General features: G+C 38.1%; 1 protein-coding gene across 1 annotated transcript in view; it reads left to right on the top strand.

Annotated features, from left to right (window-relative positions):
• LOC133755991 (dystonin-like) overlaps nucleotides 1-24,482 on the top strand; it is a 492,822-nt gene that overhangs the window by 376,666 nt on the left and 91,674 nt on the right. Inside the window, 10 exon segments of the mRNA XM_062186300.1 lie at nucleotides 500-817; nucleotides 1,264-1,430; nucleotides 3,255-3,411; nucleotides 4,281-4,407; nucleotides 7,081-7,143; nucleotides 7,695-7,936; nucleotides 8,814-8,943; nucleotides 12,588-12,787; nucleotides 14,203-14,698; nucleotides 16,028-17,499. Coding sequence (XP_062042284.1) covers nucleotides 500-817; nucleotides 1,264-1,430; nucleotides 3,255-3,411; nucleotides 4,281-4,407; nucleotides 7,081-7,143; nucleotides 7,695-7,936; nucleotides 8,814-8,943; nucleotides 12,588-12,787; nucleotides 14,203-14,698; nucleotides 16,028-17,499 — 3,372 coding nt within the window.

Raw genomic sequence — 24,482 nt, 5'->3', positions numbered from 1 at the left:
ACAGTGTGAAAAGTAGCCCTTGAACAAAATGTGCAAAACGACTTCTCTGCAAAGGAATATACAAAAGGCTTGGTATACTTTTTCATGAATGTTTATTAATTATAGAGGGCTTATGCATACATTGACTCTTATCTAGTTTACTGTTGCTTCAGCCAGCTGCACATGAGGTTAATCAGATCAGGCTTGTTGTTGTCCAGCCTTTCAAAAATTAGGACCATGGCTAATCCCCAGGCTCCAATAGAGCCCAGAGATGGCTAAGTAGCAGCAGTCCCCTGCCTCTCCCAAGCAACTAACCAGCTGTTCCCAGCTCCCCCTTGAAGAGATTTGGAATGGGATTCCTCCAGGGACAGCTCAAGCTTGTCATTCAGTTCCAACCGTTAACCTCCTTAGTCACAGGTTGTTCAAGCTCATGTTGTTATGAATAGTAACTTTTTAAAAACCCTATGGCATTATTTGTAAACGTCGTTGTAAGACACAGGCAATATGTGGTCTGTTTCAGATGCTGGAACAAGATATTGCAGGTCGTCAGAGCAGTATCAATGCCATGAATGAAAAAGTGAAGAAGTTTATGGAAACAACAGACCCGTCCACCGCATCCTCATTGCAAGCGAAAATGAAGGACTTGTGTGTGCGGTTTTCGGAAGCAAGTCATAAACACAAAGAGAAACTTGCCAAAATGGAGGAGCTGAAAACCAAAGTAGAACTGTTTGAAAACCTCTCAGAAAAGCTGCAGACATTTTTAGAAACAAAAACTCAGGCTCTTACTGAGGTGGAAGTGCCAGGGAAAGATGTCACTGAATTGTCTCAGTATATGCAGGTACCTCTAATACTCCCCAGGTGTCATCAAGTGGCTTCATAGTTAAGATGAGCTCATACATCCGCTAGCAGAATTAGGATTAGCAATCATTTTAGTTGCTTATGGAGCAGTAACTATTTGTTTTCCTCCTATAAGTAGATAAAACCCCATCTTCTCCTTTAAACTTTGGCTCCTTTATTAGAAATAAATACCTTTTATCACATGTATCAGAGTTTTATAAGTAGCATCTATGTGCCAGAACCCATAGAGAGAAAATATAGATTATGATTTTTAGATTAAATTAAGTTTTCTGTGCTCTCTTTTAAATAGCCTATCTGCATGTTTATTATATTTAGAGGACTGAATCATTCTTCCTTATGATTCTGGTCCCATACGTATCTCTGGATGGAATGTCATTTGAAGATCTGTCAATATCTATAATGACTAAATGTCTGACTCCTCTATAGGAATCAACTTCTGAATTCTTAGAACACAAGAAAGATCTTGAAGTTTTGCATAGTGTCCTGAAGGAGATATCCAGTCATGGCTTGCCTGGTGATAAGGCTTTGGTTTTTGAAAAGACAAATAATTTGTCAAAGAAATTTAAGGAAATGGAGGATACCATCAAAGAAAAGTAAGCATTACTTCAAATTTTTTCTTCCGGATATTAACTAGAATCAGTTACTTTGATTTACTTATATAGGTAACTAAAACAATTTTGGAAATTCAAGAATGACCTTGGGGCTATTTTTTTATATTTTATGTTTCTTTTTATATTTTGATTTTTTTTTTTTGCTGTTAAGTGTATTATCTGTTAAGATAGGATGAAAATTGAGTATTTCTTATATAAAAGTAGAAAACACTACATAAGAAAAGTGATCTAAACTCACTATAGTCTCTGAAGCCTTTGCAAATAACACATTTGTATTTGCAAAGGCTAAAATAACCTGGAGAAGCAGCTAGTGATTCTTTACTTTCTGGGTTCAATTCAGAATCTATGTGCAATTTCAGTATACTTCTTTAATAAAGATTATTTATTTATTTGATTGACAACTTTACAGAGAGAGGAAAAGACAGACAGAGCTCTTCTGTCCACTGATTCACTCTCCAAATGGCCGGGGCTGGGCCAGGCTGAAACCAGTATCCAGATCTCTTACATGGATGGCAGGGACCCAAGTACTTGCGACATCTTAGGCGGCTTTCCCAGGCACATTAGCAGGGAGCTGGATGGGTAGTGGAACAGCTGGGACTTGAACCAGTGCTCATATGGGATGCTGGCGGCCCAGGCAGTGACTTAACCCACTGTGCCACAACACTGGCCACTCAATAGTGTTTCATTGGCCTTCTTTTATGTAAAATAGTTCATCTTTTAAAGAGTGGTAGAATAAACATGAGTTCATGAAAAAACAAGATGAGAAACAAGCATGAGTCTAAGGTGAAGCTGTGCAGAAAAAATTCTTTTGACTTAATTTTGGTATTTCTGATCTCGTGTAAATTTAGAATATCCATCTGATTTCACTGAAGTTTCATATAAGGACCCTCCCAAATTAGAAAATAGTCATTTGTCTCTCAACTACATTTCATTATTTCTTCAGAATTCTTACATAAAACTTTTGAGTGCTGCCTATGCTACTCACAGGGCTATGCTTTTCATCAAGGCATGGTATTTAATGCACATTGCACAGAAGAAATGTTCTTGGCTTTCTTAAGTAATCTGTAGGTTATTTTTCCTTTCAGATGGGTCCAACTTTAAAACGATGTAGTCATCAGTAATTAGTCCAGCTGCAGTGAGTGCATTCAGATCTGCCAGTATCCCACACGCTCACATATATGCACATGTCACCCACATGTCGAATGTGACGGTCCTCCCAGTTAGTCATGGGCTGGGCACGCGCGCACCCTCCTTGGTGCTGAACGTAGGTAGTGCACTGTGGAACTTCCTGAATCTGTGGGAGAGGCGCCCATTAAAACCCTGCAGTCAGCTTTCATTTTGGGAGGCTTCAACCTGTTCGCCCCCTGAATTCGTCAGTTTTTTTCCATTAACATGACTGTAGTATAGCGTAGTAACCACTAGGTGGCACTGTTTTCCTCATGTGTATTGTAAACATTTCCTCTCTGGTTCTGTGCCTGCTCAGATCAAAGCTTATTGAATCTAAATAATGTTAAAAACTGTTTATGTAGTCTTCGAGTTTGTGTAGCATTGTAGAGTGTCATTACGTATGGGTTACAGGTTTCCTGTCTGCTGCTCTGAACCTTGCCTGTGGAGTAGGAAAATAGTTATTTAGCTGATTGCACTTGCCACCCATGAACCTCTCCTCCTGTATCAAAGGGTCAGAATGTGTGTAGAAGTTGTTTGTTTCATATTAAGCCCAATATAAGAACAATAGAATAGTTCTTAATAACTAGTCCTTTGGAGCACATTTTTGTGGCTTCAGTTCTTGTTATTTTTCTTATCCAGAAAAGAAGCTGTAACTTCTTGTCAAGAGCAGCTGGATGCTTTCCAAGTCCTTGTTAACTCATTGAAGTCCTGGATAAAGGAAACCACAGAAAGAGTTCCTGTTGTGCAGCCTTCTTTTGGTGCGGAGCGTTTAGGAAAATCTTTGGAGGAAACCAAGGTGACTCATTGTGTCTACAGTGAATTTTTCATTTGCCTGTGTCAGTAATCGATGGTTAAAAGACTGATGGTAGTTTCTTATGATCTAATGTAAGATCATTCTCATATATGTGCTGTATGTTTTGGTACCCTGTAAATCATGACATAAGGACATAATCTTTCAGTTAATTCATTTTTAAAGATACATTAGTGAAATAGCAGGTTGCAAACTGTTCTAGTATCCAAGTTTCTTTTCCCTTCAAACCTCTACTTAGTTTCAGTTATTACTACCATTTCTCAATAGTAAAATATCCTTCTCTTTCATTTAGCATTTTTACCTAGTGCTTGAGGAGAGAGGTTATTTGAATTTCCTGCACAAACAATTCACAAGTCTTTGCTTAACTGATTCAAATCATAAAATCAGTTAATGGTCATAGGATCAGTTATGGCAATTTTTACAGTCTAAATTTGTGGAGCAGTGTTTTTTTTTTAAGTTGTTGACATTTTGATGATTAAAATTCACTGTTAAATGGAATTCTGAATTCTCATTTATTTATTTTGATTGTTCCTAGCACATGTCACCTTATAATTTGGCTCCTACCTATTACAGTTTTACACTTACAGTTGACAGTTTGGAACTCATGGCAGCCAGGAATAGCCTGACTTCCTCTATGGCTGGGAACAGAATGCAGAAGGCCCTTACCCTACTTCTCAGTGCTAACAGTGCTAACAGTCACCTGGGCTGGGGGAACAAGTAGGATGGTGCTTTTTTTCTCCTATCCATTACCCCCACAAGTCATTCTTACTTTGAGATATGTTGAAGAAATTGAACTATAATGTGCAACTCTGAAAATATTAAGACTAAAAAATAATGTGTTTTTATATCTCAAGAAATTACAAGAAGAGTGGACTTTAAAAACACCAGAGATCCAGAAAGTGAACAACAGTGGGATCTCATTATGTAACCTAATAAGTGCAGTGACTACTCCTGCAAAGGCAATAGCAGCAGTTAAATCAGGTATGTGCTTTATTTCCATGACAAAACTGGAAGAATCAGGTTCATCCATGTCGGTGTTATTTGTGTATGTTATTTTTAAACCAGCACATAGCAAGTACAAAATAAAAATACAGATTGAAAGTGACAAGAATGATGGTATTTTAAACCTACTGAAACCTGCCATGGAAAAATGTCTGTACTAATCAAATTTCAGGTCCTTCTTAAGTTTCATTTTATTAAAGACTATAATTAAAATGTGTAAGTATAAGGAACATTGTATAGGGGAAAGGGATGGATCAGATTCCAATTTGTGTGCTTTTTATTTTAATTAAATGGAAATACTGAAATTCTACTTGAAATGTTTTTATTCTCATTCTAATATTTTTGAAGAAATGAGCTGGTCTCTTGGGGGAGAAAATGAGAGAAGGAAACAAACTATTTGTTGTAGTTTGGACCTCTCTTATTTTATTCCCATCCATTTTATTGTGTACTCTATTCCCAAAGAAAACAATCATACCATATGTTAGCCAGCATATCTAAATCGCAATCTAAGTCATAGCTGAGTTACTCCTAACAACAAAAGGTGAGAGTCATGTATAAATATTGATTATAAAATTAAGTCAGAGGTACAGCTTTAGTTGAAAAATCATACCATATAAAGTTTTGTTTTTGTTTTTTAAATCCAAGAATAGACAGAAGGCAGTCCCATGCCTGCATCCTGAGACTCTGAGTATCCCCTGTGGTTTATCTAGTCCAACCAGGCCCCCAGCTGTCCCTATTGTGATACTTACATTCCAGCTGGGCCTTTCTCAACCAAACATTTATTCCACTCTATTAATCCCATTTGAGGGAATACCCATATTATATAGAGAGTGATGATCTCTCCTTTCTCTCCTAATCGGGTTTCCTGAAATGTTAGATTGTATTTCTTTTAATAAAAGTAATTTTACTGTATTTTATTTGTTTTAGTAATTTATGACCCCTTTTTATTGGCAGTAGGTACAAAACAGTTTATTAGTATTATTACTACTTTGTTTTTTAACTCTTGGTAACTACCAAGCATGGTAGGAATTAGTCTTGAGCATCTACAGGATATATTTATCTCCATCTGAAGTGCCCTTGTGTGTGATTAAAATATATGTTGTGTGTGTATTTATTTTATCTGTTTGAAAGGCAGAGAGAGAGAGGGAGGGAGAGAGAGAGAGAGTATACTATCATCTGCTGGTTCACTCCTCAATGCAGGCGAAAGCTGGGGCTGAACCAGGCCAAAGCCCAGAGTTGAAAACTCAATCTGGATCTCCCACTGGGTGGCAGGGACCCAATTACTTGAACTACTACCTGCTGCCTCCCAGGGTACACATTAGTGAGAAGCTGGAATTGGGACTTGAGCAAGACTTGAACCCAGCTTATGTGTGATTTTCTTTTTAAACTTAAGATTGAAATATTTCTGGGGCCAGCGATGTGACACAGCAGGTTAAACTGCCTGTGATGTCCACATCTTGTATACACACTGTTTGGAGTCCTGGCTGCTCCTGTTCCTGTCGAGCTCCCTGCTAATATGCCCGGGTGGGCAGCAGTGGAAGACCTGGATGGAGTGCCAGGCTCCTGGCTTTGGCCTGGCCCAGCCCTATCCTTTGTGGCTGTTTGGGGACTGGACCAGTGGGTGGGAGATCTCTTTCCATCTCTGTGATTCTGCCCTTCAGATAAATAAATCTTAAAAAAAAAATTTCTACTTGTTTTCTTATGATTGGTTTGGGAAGTATCTTCGTGTTTTGGATAATGGCCAATGGATAATTGATTTTTTCATATTCTGATGTTGAAAAACGTACCAATGCTAGATGGTTTTATTAAAAAAAAAAAACAAGAAATTATAGTTACTTTAAGCAGGTAGTTCCTATTCGTTAGGCAGTGGTTATCTGTCTCTAGCTCTCACACTGATCTTACAAACTAGACCAAGTTGGGCTTGTGAGTTTGGCTGATTGGTGTGTCCAGTTTCAGAGCCGGTGTTTAGTAGGGCTGGGATTTAAATTTAGGTGGGTCATACACCAAGGCTCAGACATTCCTAGCCACTGTGCTTGCTTGCAGTCTCTCTTTGACTAATGTGGATTTAACAATAGATTTTTCATTCCTTTTTTTTTTTTTTACTTTCAACTTGTTTTCCATGTCTTTTTACATCATTCTGCTTCCCTTAAACTCCAAGTAACACTGTGTAGCCGTACCAGACAATTTTCCATCTTTTAGTAAGGTACACACTGTTGTTCATCAGTCATTTATGCTTTGTCCAACACGTATGTACTGAGCACCTTCTGAGCTAGCTTTAGCAGTAAAGCAACTTCCTCACGTTTTTTCTGAATTAATATTTAATGATTTATTTAATACAAATGTCTAAACTCCAGTGCTTGAGGCAATCATATTAGTGCTTTAAGAATAAATATTACATATATTATATATATTCATTTTATATATATATTCATTATATGTATATACAAAAGAAGAGGTAGTTTGATTTTTAATTTTGGTTCTTTATTTGGATTTGAAACTAAATCAGTATTTTACATTTCCAAATAGTAGTCACAAATAGTAGCAACATATTTAAACAGTAGAAACTGTTTATGGGATTAGATTCAATGCCATATACTGTTAATGTGTAGAAATATACCAGATATCTGTAATTCGGTTTTTATATTTTTGTAGGTGGAGTTATATTAAATGGTGAAGGAACAGACACAAGTACGCAGGATTTTTTGGCAAATAAAGGTAAGTAGTAATTTTAAATGATTTTGATTAATTGAACTTGTAAGTCATTTTGAAAGTGAATAGTAGGTAATTGAAATTTCAAACATGAAGTAAAATGACATCTAGTATAATGGTGACAGTGTCTTTAGGTATCATATTTACATAACATTCCATGAAGTTTTGTTCATCTGAAACTAATGAAATCGTGTCATTGGGTGTGACACTTGGTTGTGTTTCCTTCTTTGTGGTTGAGGTACTCTGTCACTTGGTATAACATTATTGAATGAATTTGTTTGAATTTGGTGCCTGACGAATCACTAATTAACATTTGTTATGTGGATTTTTTATTTCATTTTAAACACCTTTTGTATTTCACTTTGCAATGTTCTTAAATTATTTAACATTAAATAGCATCATAAAATGATCTTCCATCTTCATTTTTAAAAGTCTGACTTTATCATAATAGACCTAATAGTGACAAAACAGAAAGGAATGTCACATAAAGCATATTTGTAGACATCCACTCCAAACACCTTGGAAATGTGACAGTAAAATTTTTTTCTTCACCTCAGCTTTAACATCCATTAAAAAGGACATGACTGACATAAGTCATGGTTATGAAGATCTTGGCCTCTTACTCAAAGACAAAATAGCAGAACTGAATACTAAGCTCTCCAAATTGCAAAAGGCTCAGGAAGAATCAAGTGCAATGATGAAGTGGTTACAGAAAATGAACAAGACTGCGACAAAATGGCATCAGACACCTACACCTACAGATACCGAAGCTGTGAAAACCCAAGTTGAACAGAATAAGGTACAGCCTATGGGTGAAAGAGAGTGGCTTAGCATTCAGAACTGAGCCCTGATGACTAGGGAGCTCTGTTCTGGCTTATGGTTCTGTAACATTCAATGAAGAATTTGACAGTTTTGTTTAATGTGACTTCCTGCAGAGATTGATGATAACAATCCTTTTTTTTTTTTTTTTTTTTTTTTTTTTTTGCACACCAACCTTCTAAAGTTGAGTGAACTGTTGGGTATAATAAGCTTGCCACCTTTAAAAAGTCAGTTCAATTCTGAGATATTAACCAGTCAGCTATTGGGAAAGATTTATTTCAGGGCTAAGTGTATTAGAGATCTGTTCTGTCTAATATAAAATAGGGTAGCTACTGGCCTCTCTTTTTTAAAAACGTATTTCTTTCTATATCTGTCAAGGGTGGGAAAATGGTTTTGTGTAGTAGCAATGGTGGCAAAATTTCTATCAGTTACTAAACTCTATTTGAACTCTGATGTATTGCCAAAAAAGTGCCTATTCACTAGTAGATTCTCAAGTTCCAGCAGCCTCTATCAAGGCTGATATTAATTATAATCTTGCTGATGTCATCTTTTTCCCCAAGGGATTTGTTTAAAAATATGAAATTCTTCCTCAGAAATAGGGATAATGGATATAATGGAGAGTCATTAGCTCCATCGCTATGGTGTCCTCTGTGGGATTCTTTTATCCTGCAGTCAAGGAAAATAATTAACTGCTGAATCCAGGTTCTTACACACTGTAGCATTCAGGGGTAGATTTTTTTTACCTCTTTTGGTCATGCCAGGGAGAAGGGCAAAATAGCGCTCCATCATAATTGTGTTTCTGTCCTTTGATGTTGGCCTACTTGAATGTAGTTACTTTATTTTTTCCCCCTTGTTAGTCATTTGAGGCAGAACTGAAGCAAAATGTAAACAAAGTGCAGGAGTTGAAAGACAAATTGACAGAGCTGTTGGAGGAAAACCCAGATACTCCTGAGGCACCCAGATGGAAGCAGATGTTGACTGAGATAGGTAAGTTGTATACCTTACGCCAAAGTCCATGAACAGAAGCTTGGCCATTTTTTATTTTTAACATAGCTTTATCATAAAACATCTAACAGCTTCCTCTATTTTCAAATTTACTTTAATGTTACAGATTTATTTATTTATTTGAAAGAGCTACAGAGAAATAGAGAGGGAAAGGGAGAGAGAGAGAGAGTGAGAGAGTCTTCATCCGTTGGTTCGCTCCTCAGGTGGCCCAGCTGCCAGTGCCGAGCCAGGCCAAAGCCTGGAGCCAGGAGCTTCTTCTGGGTCTTCCACAAGGATACAGGGGCCCAAACACTTGGACCATCTCTCGCTGCTTTTTCAGGCACATTATCAGGGAACTGGATCAGAGTGGAGCAACCAGGACAAGAGATGCCAGTGCTGCAGGCGGCAGCTTTACCCACTACGCAACCATGCCGGCCCCCAGAATTAATTTTTTTACACTTAAGTGTCATTTAAAATTATATTGTAGTGAGAGCTGGCATATCCTAGTGATCACAGCACCTCACTTTATTTTTCTGAAGAGGATAGATACTAGTTAGTAACATGCCATGTGTGGAATCCTGTAGATTTCTTTAATGCTTATTTACTTTTTACTATCTATATGCTTTTTTCTCTTTTATGCTTTACTACATTTTAGTTTAAATATTTTGTTCATTTGTTTGGAAAAGGTACATCCCCTTCACAGGGCTACTTCTGGGTCTCTCTTCAGCTCCTTAAGTTATGCAGCCTTCTGTCCCCTGGCCTGACTTCAAAAGTAGCTCTCTGCACTAACTGATGGTTTTGGTTCTTTACCCAGAATTATCCTCCCACCCCATCCTACCCCTGTACGGACTGCTTTTCAAGCCCTATTATCTAAGCAATTTTCATCATTATAATGGAAAATCAGTATAATATAAGGACAATAACTCTCCGTACTTAATAATCTTGCTGGGAGACTTCAATATGTTCATGTGTGTACAGCTTAGAGGAAGGGGACCTGGCACACAGGAAGTGCTATGAAAGTGGATACTATGATTATAATGATTATTTTACCTTCAACTGTTCCATTCTGTTTATCTAAATACGAGCCTTCCTTTAGAGTCAGGTGCACTGTAATACATTCAGAAATCTGTAAGTGTGTTTTAGTTTGATAAAGGTTGCCCTAAGGTACCAAAATGTTCAAAGGTGTATTTGATCCAGCTGTAGAGACTCCCGTTGTGTTGTAATTGTTCCTGATTCAGTGCCTGTTCCTTGGGATATCAGAACTACTTGGGGAAGTACTACCCAGACATTTTAAAATAGGACTGGGAGTGAGGAATGTGTATCTCAAGAAAGTTTCCTGATGATTTGATATTTCTCTCTCCTGACTGTTTTAATTGCATTATTTTGTTTTCAGATTGTGTTTGTCTAGAACATATCATATAGACTTACGTCATTAGATTATGTCATTAGACATTTTAGAGATTGTGTTCTACTAAAATCAGCCCTTTAGTAAATTATACAAAGCAAAAAAAGAAATCTCTCAAATCAACTAATCTCTTCCATCAATGAATGTTTATTAAGTGACTGATGTGCTCAGCTTTTGGACTGAGTGTTCTGATCAGTAATCCTTGACTACAGGGAGCCTGCTGTCTTGGGGATGGGAAAAGCAGAAAAAGATTCGTAGCAGAGGTTAGGGTTGTGAAGAAAGGATAGCATTGGGAGACAGGGAGCAGAGGCAGAGCCTGGCAGCATGGTGCCTCTTGGAGCAACTGCTTGTTCCTGTCAGAATGGCAAGATTAGCAGGGCTGGATTAGAAGATGCATCCTCAGGTTCATGCACCAGGACCAGGTTGGGAGGTCCTGCATGGCACAGAGTGAGTCTTCAGATTTTATCATCACAGTTGCAAGGAATTAGTTGTTGAAGGATTGGACCAGGGAAGTGAAGTGCGTAAGAGTGATTTCTCTTTTAGGGCTTTTATTTTAGAACTGGATAGATTACAGCTGAGAAAACTAATAGAGGGACACCTATTAGAAAACTAGTCGTGCAGGTCTGTCTGTCTCAAGTATTCTCATAGGACCGGTGGCATCAGAGTCACAGGAGAACCTGTTAGAAATGCAGAATTTCAGACCCCATCCACAGCTACCAAACCAGAGATGCTGGAGCTGGCCCCTAGCAGTCTGTGTCAGTGATCCCTACAGGCAACTCTAACGCAGCTCCTGTTTGAGTACCACTGGTGTAGGCAAAACATCACAAGGGTCAAATGGACTTATGTCCAAAGATGTAAGAGAGATAGGAGAGTTGTGAAAGAGAATAGTGAATTACTGCATCTTAGTGACATGGGACAGATGACAACCTCTAAAAGAGATCTAAAATTAAGATAATAATCCGGCCGGCGCTACAGCTTACTTGGCTAATCCTCCGCCTGGGGCGCCGGCACCCCAGGTTCTAGTCCCAGTTGAGGCGCCAGGTACTAGTTCCGGTTGCTTCTCTTCCAGTCCAGCTCTCTGCTGTGGCCCAGGAAGGCAGTGGAGGATGGCCCAGGTGCTTGGGCCCTGCATCCACATGGGAGACCAGGAGGGAGCACCTGGCTCCTGGCTTCGGATCAGCGCAGCGCGGGCCGTAGCGGCCATTTGGGGGGTGAACCAACATAAGAAGGAAGACCTTTCTCTCTGTTTCTCTCTCTCACTGTCTAACTCTGCCTGTCAAAGAAAAGAAAAAAAAGATTCGGGGCCTTTTTTTAAAATAATAATCCATCAGTTTTGACAGGAATATAGAGATTCTTATCTTTTAATGTTGAGTTTAACATGTTGGTAGGATTTTTTTCCTGTAGCTTGCCAGAAGCTAGTTGTTAATGTGTGACTTTAATAGGAGAAAAGGATTAGGGATAGGTATACACATTTGAGAGACATTTGTCTAAAACTGATCACTGAAGATTTGATATTAAAGAAAGGGTCAGTGTTCATTTTTGCAGTAGCTTAGTTATAACTGAATGAACATCTAGACATCTGTTGGATGTCTAGATGGAATGGGGCTCTCAGAATTAGGAATATTCTATACTCGACAATATCATCTAAAATTGGATTAAACTTTAATATTGTTTTCTTATATTCAGTTGACATATAATCACTGTATTCCTGAAACCTGTATTAATGAAGCAATTCATTCTCCTCGGTTAGATTTTTAATTAATTGTGCAAAAAGTGTTATACAAGTGGAATGAGGGGCAGGCATTGTGACACAATGGGTTAAGCCATTGCTTGGGACACCCACATCCCCTGTTGGAGTGCTTAGGAGTGAGTCCCACCTCTGCTTCCAATCCAGCTTCCTGCTGATGCACCCTGGGGGGCAGTAGATAATGGCACATGTACTTGGATTCCTGCTGCCCATGATGGAGACCTGGATGAAAATCCTAGCTCCTGTATTTGGCTTGGCCCAGCCCTGGATGTTGCAGGCATTTGGTGGAGTAAACCAGTAGATGGAAGAGCTGTCTCTGTCTCTCTGTCTCTCTCTCTCACTCTCTCTCTCTTCATGTTGCTCTGCCTCTTAAATCAATAAATAATAAAAATAGAACAATAACCTTATACATTATGTTAAATCATACCATATATTCTTCATGGATATAGTTAAATGTGTAAAAACCAATCACCATCTTCATCCTTTCTCTTTTAGATTCTAAGTGGCAAGAACTTAACAAATTAACAGTTGATAGACAACAAAAACTAGAAGAATCCTCCAATAATCTAACTCAATTCCAGACCATAGAAGCCCAGTTAAAGCAGTGGCTTATGGAAAAAGAACTAATGGTCAGTGTTCTTGGGCCCTTGTCAATCGACCCAAATATGCTAAACACACAGAAGCAGCAGGTACAGGTAAGTATTAAACAGTGACCTACCTCATTTGCAGCAACATAACAAGACAGATGGTTTCATTATAAAGCTTTGGACAGCATGTGCTTAAACTGCTTTAGAAGTATGTTTGTAATAATTCAGATGCCCTAAGACACTAAGGCTGTGAGGCATCCCAGTGTAGCCTTGAGTGGGCCAGGTCCACTGAATATTTCAGGAATACTAAAGTTGGGGCAGGCCCAATTAAAAATGGTGTTGTTTGAAGTATGAATGTGATTGTTTAAGGAATATTTTTATGAGAAGTTAGTATATAATTTTTATTGTTTAGAAGTTGCTCCTTTGAGGTTTTATTCATTTTGATTGTGGCAGTAGATAATGAAACTTATAAAACTTGTGTGGTACAGTCCTGAGGGGGTGAGAAAGACTATGGAGAGGACTACCAATGAGGGGAGTAGGGAAGGAACCGTGAAACTCAGGGCATTAGACTAGTGTAATTAACACAGCAGATAAATCCACAAGCAGAAAAATTCACAAAGTTTAAGTTAGATATAGAAGCAGAAGCTCCATTGTGGTTTATGAGGAGTGGTTTTAAAGCAAAGGAGCTGATTCTATAGCCAAAAAATACAAATAGATCTTGGTACTTTAGGGCCTCATGTTGTAGTTCTTATCTGTTGATAATCTGAAGAGAATGAAAACAAAAGATAAAAATAAATATCAAGGGAGAAATAATTGCCTCTATTCTTAATGACCTTCCAGAGATGAGTAGATAAATATAAGATAATAAAAGTAAAAAAATGAATGATAGGTAGACAAAATGCAATACATGAAGAAAGAAATTTTGTGGTCATTCATTTTGTAATGAGAGGCATATTGGGCCTGTGCAATTTGAGCAATGTGACTTTTTGGCTAAAATCTTTATAAGAAAAACTGTAAATATCAATAAATCTTAGGTTACAAATACATTTGCAAATCAGTGCATCATGAGTTAATATATTTAATACTGTTATCACTGGGCATTTCCTTTCATGTAAGATAATGCAGAGTATTTAAAAATTCCTACAAGGAGAAAAATGTAGGTAGGAAAAAACAAATTTGGAGTTAGTGAGATGTGAACCTGTCCAATCACACAGTTTTCCTTTGCATTTGGAAATTTGTACATGAACTTTTGATCATTTTGCCCAGACTACCAAAAGTGTTTATTCTATTCTTGTTTCCTATTGGGGGCTGTGATTAGTTTAGACAAGATGTTATTTCTGTGAAGATTCACTGCTTTTTAAATTTGTTGAGACAAATGTCCTGTCATTGAAATAAAGAAAAAGGTAACTAAAAAAAAAAAAAAAACAGATAAATAAGTACCATTTCTGTCCGTATGGACATTTAGAGCTATGTTTTCTATAATGAACTGACAGTAGTTCGTGTGTTACCCCTTATCATCTTAGATTCTACTACAAGAATTCGATACTCGGAAACCTCAGTATGAACAACTAACAGCAGCTGGTCAGGGAATTCTGAGCAGACCTGGAGAAGACCCTTCTTTACATGGGATTGTGAAAGAGCAACTAGCAGCTGTGACCCAAAAATGGGAGAGCCTAACAGGACAATTGAGTGACAGATGTGACTGGATTGACCAAGCCATTGTTAAAAGCACACAGTACCAGAGCCTGCTGAGAAGCCTTTCTGATAAACTGAGTGACTTGGATAATAAACTCAGCAGCAGTCTGGCCGTGAGCACACACCCTGATGCCATGAACCAGCAATTGGAAACAGCCCAAAATACGAAGCAGGAAATAGAGCAGGAAATGAAGCAGATAAAAGTGGCCCAGGCCCTCTGTGAGGACTTGTCAGCGCTGGTTAAAGAAGAGTACTTGAAAGCAGAACTTAGTAGGCAACTGGAAGGCATCTTAAAGGCATTTAAGGATGTTGAACAAAAAGCAGGTGTGTCTATCTTCTTTTAATGCACATATTTCCTGGTCAAAATAGACATCAAAAATTGCCCGTTTATGAGCCATTGGCACTAACCCAGGACCCTACAGAGCCCCCTGACCCATTGGGTACATAAATGAAGAGGAAGAGGTAGAAATTGAGTATGCAGAGCATCTCTGCATACAGCACACACACCATGCTGGGATAATTGATTTGACACAGACAAGAGAGAGAGATGATGGTCTGCTGGCAAAATCCACATAATGAATAAAAATTTTGGGTAACCCGAATGAGCTTTTTAAGGACGTAGTTGCTTTTGCTGTGTTACATAGTCTTCATTCTCCAGAAAGAGATGCATAGTCCTTTAGGAGGCTTTCTGTCAATCACTCATCTGCTCTTACTTTGTTTGTCTGATGCTGCTATAGAAAACTTTTTCTAGAGAGATGTGTGGATAGAGTTGCATTTGGCACAATTTTCCGCTCTTACCTCTGGCAGCTGGAATTCTGTGCCACATGTGCTGATAGCTGTCAGAGACAGCAATAATTAGTTATTGGAATTCAAAAGTGCTCATCAAAAAAAGGCTACATTTTGCTGCTGCATTTGTTCTGTTTAAAAAGCAATACCAGTTTCTATATTTTCCACATAGCAATACTCAATTTGTATTTTTTACATGATTGGACTTGTTGATCATAGTGTCCATTATAGGCTTACTCCTTAATTTGACACAATAGTGATATTTACCATTATTGTTATCATTCTTCACATTAAAAACACCTTTGTGTGATAGGTATTAAACTCAGAATTTTAACATGTATAATCTTCACCAATGCAACTCTTAGTGTCACCAGTTTGCAGCTGGGGGATGTGGCTTTAGCGGCATAATCATAGGCTGAGGATCTTGCAGCTCTGAAGAGATTAAGCCAGGTTACAATCTCATTCAGATCCTATGTGCTACACTATGTTGCCATGTTTTATGAAATGGGCCATTTGTCAACTTAAGCTAGAAATTTACAGTTGTCAATTCCCCATACTAGAATGGGGAAGACACTACCATAGTCAGCCTTGGGTACTGTGACGGCATCCTGCACAACTGTGCATTTTATCTATTCCCACAAACTCCCCCCACTCCTCTGCCTTCTGCTTCTTGCCTTGATTTTTTCTTCTTTTGTTGTTATGCCTTCCTCTTGCTTCTTTTTCCTCTTTAATTATAACTTAAGTGTATGTGTAGTTCTTGTGTTAAGAGTCCTTGCTTTTAGACAATTCTGTACCTTTGGTTGGGCACTTTCTCTTGCCTTTCATAGATTAAATTAAGAATAAAAATGTCTATAATTTCATTTTTAGAGAATCATGTCCAGCACCTTCAGTCGGCCTGTGCAAGCTCCCACCAATTTCAGCAAATGTCTAGAGATTTTCAGGCTTGGCTGGATACAAAGAAAGAAGAGCAAAACAAGTCTCCTCCAATATCAGCTAAACTCGATGTCTTAGAGTCATTAATTAAAGAACAGAAAGACTTTAGTAAAACCTTGACTGCCCAGTCTAATATTTATGAAAAAACCATCGCAGAAGGTGAAAATCTGTTACTAAAAACACAGGGTTCTGAGAAGGCAGCCTTGCAGTCCCAGCTTAACACGATTAAAACCAACTGGGATGGATTTAATAAGCAGGTGAAAGAAAGAGAAGATAGATTAAAAAATTCATTGGAAAAAGCCCTCAAGTATAAAGAGCACGTGGAGACTCTCCGGCCTTGGATAGACAAATGTCAGAACAACCTGGAAGAAATAAAATTTTCCTTGGATCCTGCTGAAACAGAGAATTCTATCGCCAAGCTAAAGTCTCTGCAGAAGGAAATGGACCAACACTTTGGAATGGTAGAATTACTAAACAATGCAACCAACAGCTTGCTCAGTGCCTGTGAGGTCGATAAAGAGGTTGTTACAGATGAGAATAAATCACTCATGCAGAAGGTAGACATGGTCACTGACCAACTTCACAGCAAGAAATTCTCTCTGGAGAACATGGCCCAGAAGTTTAAGGAATTTCAAGAAGTTTCCAAAGAAGCTGAAAGGCAGCTTCAATGTACAAAGGAACAGCTGGATGTCCACGACTCCTTGGGACCCCAGGCTTACAGTAACAAATACCTGACCATGTTGCAGTCCCAGCAGAAATCACTCCAGACTTTGAAGCATCAAGTAGATTTAGCCAGAAGACTTGCACAGGACCTTGTGGTAGAAGCCTCAGACTCAAAGGGAACTGCTGATGTTTTACTACAAGCAGAAACCTTAGTTCAAGATCATGGCACGCTAAGTCAGCAGGTTGATGACAAGTGTTCTTTCTTGGAAACCAAGCTTCAGGGTATTGGGCATTTCCAGAATACCATCCGAGAAATGTTTTCTCAGTTTGCAGAGTTTGATGATGAACTGGATAGCATGGCTCCAGTGGGGAGAGATGGAGACACATTGCAGAAGCAAAAGGAAGCTATAAAAGCCTTCCTGAAGAAACTAGAAGCCCTCATAGCAAGCATTGACAATGCGAACAAAACCTGCAAGATGATGTTGGCCACAGAAGAAACCTCTCCTGACCTTGTGGGAATCAAAAGGGACTTGGAGGCATTAAGCAAACAGTGCAACAAGTTGTTAGACCGAGCACAAGCCAGAGAAGAGCAGGTAGAAGGGACAATTGAGCGTCTTGAAGAATTCTACAATAAATTGAAAGAATTTTCTACTCTGCTCCAGAAGGCTGAAGAACATGAAGAGTCCCAAGGTCCTGTGGGCATGGAAACAGAGACAATTAATCAGCAGCTAAATGTTTTCAAGGTAGGGAATTCTTCATTTTTACTGAGCTCATTTATTATTAAAAGAAATGTCTTATTGGCATAGGAAAGAGATGGCTTATTTTGTGGAACCTTCATAGACTGTCACACAGTCTTGACTGGGCATGTTAGGGGGTGATACCCAGGCAGGTGGGCCAGTTCCAGATTTACTTAGGATTTGGTTTTCATGGAATTAAGGCCCGAGACAAAATTGAGAGAAGAAAAGGGAGCTTGGGAACGTTCCAGGCAGGCCTGGAACTGATATAATGAGGCTTGTTCTAATGTCATTCATGATTCTGGTCTGTACTGACCAGAACTGGCTTTTGAACTCTGCTGTTGTTGTTTGTCTCTTAGCATTTTCCGTGATAGTGATTTATAATCATTTCCTGCTCTTTCTCTTTTAATAGTCTTCTCATCTTAATTTCTTATGTAGACTTTTTTCTTCTAAAAGTTCATATGTTTAAAAACAGAGTAGAGTTCCATGTTGTATTCCTGGTGCTCCAGGGCCCTAGGAGTAAATCATTTTTATTGGACTCTAAGTTCTTTGGTACCAAGAAATGTCTGCCAGTTTGATAATTCTCAAGGAATCTTAATGGATGGAACCTTAGATAAAAACAAAGGGCCAGCTTCAGTAACATTGGATTTGGCCTCATTTATGATAGTAAGAGCAGAAGTTGCATCTCAGCAAGGAGTAAAATATATTCAGCTGAACATAGAGATCCAAGTATCAAGCTTCTGATGCACGGGTCTAGCATAAGCCTTTGGAAATGTCATGAGTCTTGTTCTAGTATGAGGTGGGTTTTGCTCTCTGATAAAGAGTGCCACAGGTATGTTGCAACATTGGCACATAGAATACAGTCGTTTGAAATGAAATTTGCAAAAGTACAAGTTCTGTCTCATGGGAAATGAACATAAATGAAATGAACCTCCAAATTCCATGTTGTTTTATTTGCGATTTCCTTTGCTTGTCTTCAGTAACATGACTTAAGTGATTAGATTTTGAAAAAATTTGTTACATAGAACTTCGCTTTTCCTATTTTTGTTATGCTTATTTGCTGTTTACTAAGTGCCTTTGAGGACCAGTTCATTTGAGGCTTAAAAATCTGTGATTCTGTATTTAGATTTTGGTCTTTCAAGATGAAGGAAAACCACCTTGCTGTTGACATTTCTCCCTTCTTACTGTATCAAATTTTCATTTTTCTGATATGGAGAATAAAGATTTGACATGAGCCAATTTTGTGTTAGAAAAATGCAGTTCTGTGGCAATTGCTGTTTCTAAGACAGAGCTTGGGAGTGATTCTTCCCCAGACAGAAAACTTGGGAATTTTCTGTAGGACTCTGACAAAATTTGAATATTGGATGACAGTAATCAAGCATTCTCTTTTACTAATGAAATGCATCCATGTTTGATGTCTTTGTGAAACATGGGTCTAGATTTTCTGTGCATTTGTGTAGAGAAAAGAGTAAGCTTTCATTTCTCTTCCCTGTTTCAATACTTGTAAGGAAATGAGCAAACATAATAATAGTGGTGCTGCTGTTTGTAGATCTTACCCTTTGTGAGTCCAAACTTTTGCAGCAGTGAAAAATGTGGCTCTCTGTGTGGAAAATTAAAAATAAGAAAAAATAATAGATAGGAGTTTTCTTCCTATTGGCATTGAGAGTGTTTTGCAAACTGAAAAGCATCAAGTAAGCGTTGTTGCCGTTAATAGCTGCAGAGATTGTCTTGTTTGATTGTGAAGAAAAACAGAATGGTCAGTTCTCCTAGAGTAAGACATTTATCATGCTGTGTTTGTTTATTTTCTGATTATTGTGGAAGGAGTTGATTGACTTTTTTTGAAGTTCAGTAATAATATGATATACTTTCAGTGTCTTAAAACCCCATGTCTAGAAGATAAAAGTTCTGAAGTCGACAGATTATTTGCATTTAATATATTGCAGCACCACAAGTAAAAAGCAAAAAAAAAAAAAAAAGAATATGATTATGGCAAATAAACATGGCAGTGTACTCAGCCACTAATTCCATTTCTTTGTGTTTGTGCATCTATTCTAAAAAAATAGTAATGAAAACAACCGACGTTTATTGTGGGCTTACAGATGGGTGAAGCACTGTTCTGAGCTCTCTGTCTTCAAGCCTGTCAGCAGTGGTAAAAAGTAGATGCTATTCTTATGCCTATATCCTAGGGGAGCAAGAGTGGCTTGCCCCAGATCACACAGGTTTTAAGTGTCAGAGCCTGGATGCGAATAATGCAGGGCTTTGTGTTAACTTTATTCATCCTATTTCACATCTGATATTTCCTCTGGAGAATTTTCAGATCCTTTGAGTTGTAGCCTAATTTGTGTGGCCTGAATGATCAGCCATTGCTCATTTTAATCCAGAATTACCAGAAGCACTGACTTGAGGAAAGTGTTCATAAAACTGGCTCTTGTGAGAAGCATGATGCACATGGGCAAAGCTGTCTTAGAAACTGTCATGTAGTCATGTAGTCATGTAGTCATGTAGATGTCATATAGTTGTGGTGGTAGTGGTGCTGGTGCTGGTGCTGCTGCTGCTGCTGATTCCAATAGTTATCACTGCTGCTACTACTGAAACCAAACATTTCATTGTCTTAGGGATTCTTTCTTAAAGTGGTAAAGTAACTTGTTCACAATTGATTTAGTTTGGTTTCTGTTGGGCCTTAGATTTTTGTTAAAAATTAGTTTTAATACAGTTTTTTAGAAAGTTTTTTTTTTTTTTCCAAGTAGAATGATTTGTATTGTGTGAAAAGCTAGTTGAATTTTCTAGCAATGAAACGGAGACACTCCCAAGGCCTTGGTCTATTTTTGTTATAGACGTTGACGTATAATCCAGCCTGACATTAATCTATCTAGTAGCTTTAGTTTAACCTAATGTCATGGATAAAATCCTATAACAATTTTTCTTAATACAAAATTGCCTTCTGAGCAGAGCTGAAGCATAATAATAATCGCTATTACCCAGTCACTCAGTAGGAGGAGCCTTGTATTCACTGAGAGGATAATAGATCAGTTAATGCAGGTAAAACAGACGTCCCTACTTTCATCCTTTTTTTTCAATCCTAAAGCTTAACCTAAGAAATAGCAGTTAATATTTACATTAGGCGTCCTTGAAAAGATAAAATTTATGATTAAGATACCAAGCTAACGATTAAATCAAATACTATTCTAAACACAATATCCTGATTGACCCTTAGTGGAAAATAACCTGGGATTTTGAAACTAGATTGATGTTACACTTTGTGTTAGTTCACTTGACATTTCATAACTGTTTTGATTATATAAATTCTTTTTTAAAAGAGTTATTTATTTGAAAGGCAGACTAACAGAGAGGTGGGGGGCGGGGGAGAGAGAGGGAGAGAGATTGATTGATTCTTCTATCTGCTGTTTCACTCCCCAAATGGCTACAACAGCCAGGGCTGACCCATGCCAAAACCAATAGCCTGGAACTCCATCCTGGTCTCTCACATGAATGGTGGGAACCCAAGCACTTGGTCCATCAACCACTTCCTCCCCAGGTCCATTAACAGGAAGCTGGATTGGAGGCAGAGTAGCTAGAACTCGAACCAGCTTTCCAATATGGGATGCCAGAATTGCAAGCGGCAACTTAACCTACTGTGCCGTAATGTATAAATTCTGTGTGTATAAATTCTGTTGTCCACGTGTTGTCCTGCTTTTAAACACGAGTCACTGGACTAACTTGTCTGAAGAGAAGTGTTTTCTATACCGTTGGTAACTCAAAGTACTATTTTTCTTCTTAGACTGCTGTTACAACTAAATTATATGTACACTTATAAATTGGTGGGTTGAATAGCAGTAGATTCTGTGTTTCTCTGAGTAGGAGGAAGGAAAAGCCCTTTGATACTCCCTGTATCCCTATCTCATGTTTTAAAACATCTAGCTCAAGATTATATTCAAATCTAAATTATTAAATAATGTTAATGTTTGCACATTTTATTTATCAAAGGCATATGTAACTGAGTATGTAAAAGGAGTACATCCCAGTAATTCCTGTGATGTCACTAACAGCCAATCAGATCTTCTGACCAGCATGATGTCATCATTATCACCATATTGAATTGATTTAATTTCAGTGAAGATCAAAGAAACTTGATGTTTTTAATGGATATAGACAGTCACATTGTCACTACATCTGTACCCCTTCCCACTTCCATCTAGGCCATGGTTTAGAAAAAAAAAGCCTTACCCAGAACTCGCCTACTGTTTATCTCTGGTCACTCTGTTGCTGCCCCTATTGTAATTTATTTTGTCCTCACAAATGAACATATCTCTGATTTAAGTCTCTCTCAACTGAAAATTTCATTTTACTTTCAAAGTGGAAATAACATTACATAAAGCAGAGGATTTGAAAGCCAAATTGAAACCTAAGAGAAAGACCAGAACACATGCCTCATGAGACTGTCATAAATTTTCTGTGGTCCAGGTGAAGGCATTGTTTAACCCAGCTGTAAATAGTAGTTAAACCTTAACATATTAGGTGACAAAATGGCGAAGATCGTGAGGCTAGAGAAGCCAAGCTGTATGATCACAAATTTCTGATTAAGTCATTTAAGAAATGACCTGAAAACAAGCTCTGTGATGTCACCGTATTTTTAAAGATAAATCAAACCATCCAAAGAATGCTTTAATAGCAATTTTTTAAGTGTGTTCATAATGTTAAATACAGAGGTCGATGGTGAACCGTTCTCCATTTGTTTGGACAAAGGGGAAATTAGATAAAGCTACTGCAGAAGAGATGCTTGTTAGGAAAAATTCTTAACAGACCGAATTTTGGTTAATCAGACTATACCAGCAAAGGGATTGTGTTATATCTTCCTCTGGTGTTTGTAAAAGCAAAAATGTTATCACTACAGAAACTATAACTAGACGCTTGGGCTTTTATAGGAAACTAACATTATTTCACTCCATTTCAAAGTGGCATTTACGATTTCAGGAAGAAAGAATACCACATAGGTTGGGCGAAAAGGAAGCTCCACAAAGCAAAGATCACAGCTAGCTTTTAATAATTGGAAACTGATCAGCTGTATAATGTTAATATTCCCCTCTGCACAAATCAGGCATAACAGGCGGATGCCCTCTTTTTCTATATCATGTAAGGAATATACAATACTTATGTGAAGGGGCTGTCAAAAGGGAACTTGACAATGTTGGCTCTGTATCCAATTTTGCTGTCAGTGCTGTGACATAGCCTACAATTAATTTCTACTGCTTCATTTAATATGGGAGAATTAAAGTAGGTTGTTCTGAGGACACAGTTAGAAATTTTATAAACGAATTTTTCAGCAGTTGTTGTTACTTTGTTAGTAACTGAGGATGTCTATATTACCATTTTAAAAAAAATCATAGACTTCCATTAGATAAAGAGAGACCTCAATAATTTATTTTACTGATGTGGAAAGTTGCTTAAAGGTGTGTTGTATCTGTGTGTGAGAGAGAGAGAAAAAAAGTTGCTTTGGTAGAATGGGATTGTACATCAGCTTCTTGATTAGAAATTTAATTGATAAATGTTTTTAAAATATTTTTCTTGGCCTGTAATCATTTATTAAATAATGACATAGGATAGATAAATATGGCAAGTGTAAATTTTTAAAAAAACCTTTTGGAGCTGTTCAAGAATTAGGGTACTGCAGCAGGTATTTAGTGGTTAAGAGGCTCCCATTCCATACTGAAGCAGCTGAATTTGATTCCTGGCTCTAGCGCCTAAATCCAGCTACCTGCTCATGTAGAACCTGGGAGACAGCAGTGAGGGCTCAGGTAATTAGGATCCTGCCACCCATGTGGGAATCTTGGATTGAGTTCCTGGCTCCTTGCTCCTTCCCCACTCGTGGACATTAATAAGCGTTGGGGAGTAAATCAGCAAACGGTGGTTTCCGATCTCTTTCTCCCATCCCCATCTCCTTGGCTCTCAAAATTTTTCATCTTTAAACTTACATTTTTATTCCATGTTTCCATGAACATTTTGAATTACCCTGGAATGTATATATGTGTGTGTGTGTGTGTCTATAAATGTCAGCTTTTTTAAGAGCTTCCAGAAAACAAAACTGCATTAATGACCTCTATTCAAGTTCCTCCAGAGAAACAAAAATCGAGCAAAATCTGAAAACACTTTTCATATTAAAATAATGACCAAAGAAATAAAGTAATCCTGAAATTTATTTATTAATTTCTTATTTTTATTTGAGAGGCAGAGAGAGTGGGGGGGCAGGGAAAAAGAGTTCTCATTAGCTGATTCACTTTCAAATGCCCAGGGCAGGGCCTGATGTGGAAAGTTGCTTAAAGGTGTGTCATGTCTGTGTTTGTGAGAGAAGGATGGAAACAAACTGCTTTGGTAGAATGGGATTGTACCTGGGTTTCTGGGCCAGGGCAGCAGATGAATATATAGTTCAGATCTCCAACTAGTGTAGAAGGAACCCAATTAGTTGAGTCAGCACCGTAGCAAGAAATCATTGTTACCAAAAACAATCTCTTTCCCTGGTGCCAAATCAAAATAACAAGAATAAGGTTTGGGGGTGAAGGAAAGATAACATTTCATCTGTTGACAAATTAGAGGGTAGCAGACCTCAGGGTCTTAATGTCTACTGTCTGTTGGATGAGGGTGTTGGGAGACATATAAAGGGATACAAGGAAGGGAGTACTGGTATGGTGAAATCACGACAGATCTACAGGCCTGTGGTGTCACAGGCCAAGGCTTGTCACCAGATCCATGCCAATACATTCCTTCTCTCTTTCCATCATGGTGATTCTTGAGGTGGTGAGATTAGATCTAGCCTGACCAGGTCCTCCTGTTCCGCAGGAGAAGTTGAGATAAGGAGCAGTGCATGCCTTTGGACATGGGCAAGCAGGAAGCTAGTATTCAGGCCCTGAAGCGTCAACTTCCCAACTTTACATTTAAGTAGTTAAACATCATTGGTTTGTGTTATTTTTATACCTGGTTATACACTTCGGTAACTGGTG

This window comes from Lepus europaeus, chromosome 3 (genome assembly GCF_033115175.1).
Source record: "Lepus europaeus isolate LE1 chromosome 3, mLepTim1.pri, whole genome shotgun sequence".
In the NCBI taxonomy this organism is placed as follows: domain Eukaryota; kingdom Metazoa; phylum Chordata; class Mammalia; order Lagomorpha; family Leporidae; genus Lepus; species Lepus europaeus.
The sequence above is the reverse complement of the archived record's forward strand: the minus strand, read 5'-3'. Positions and strand labels throughout refer to the sequence as shown.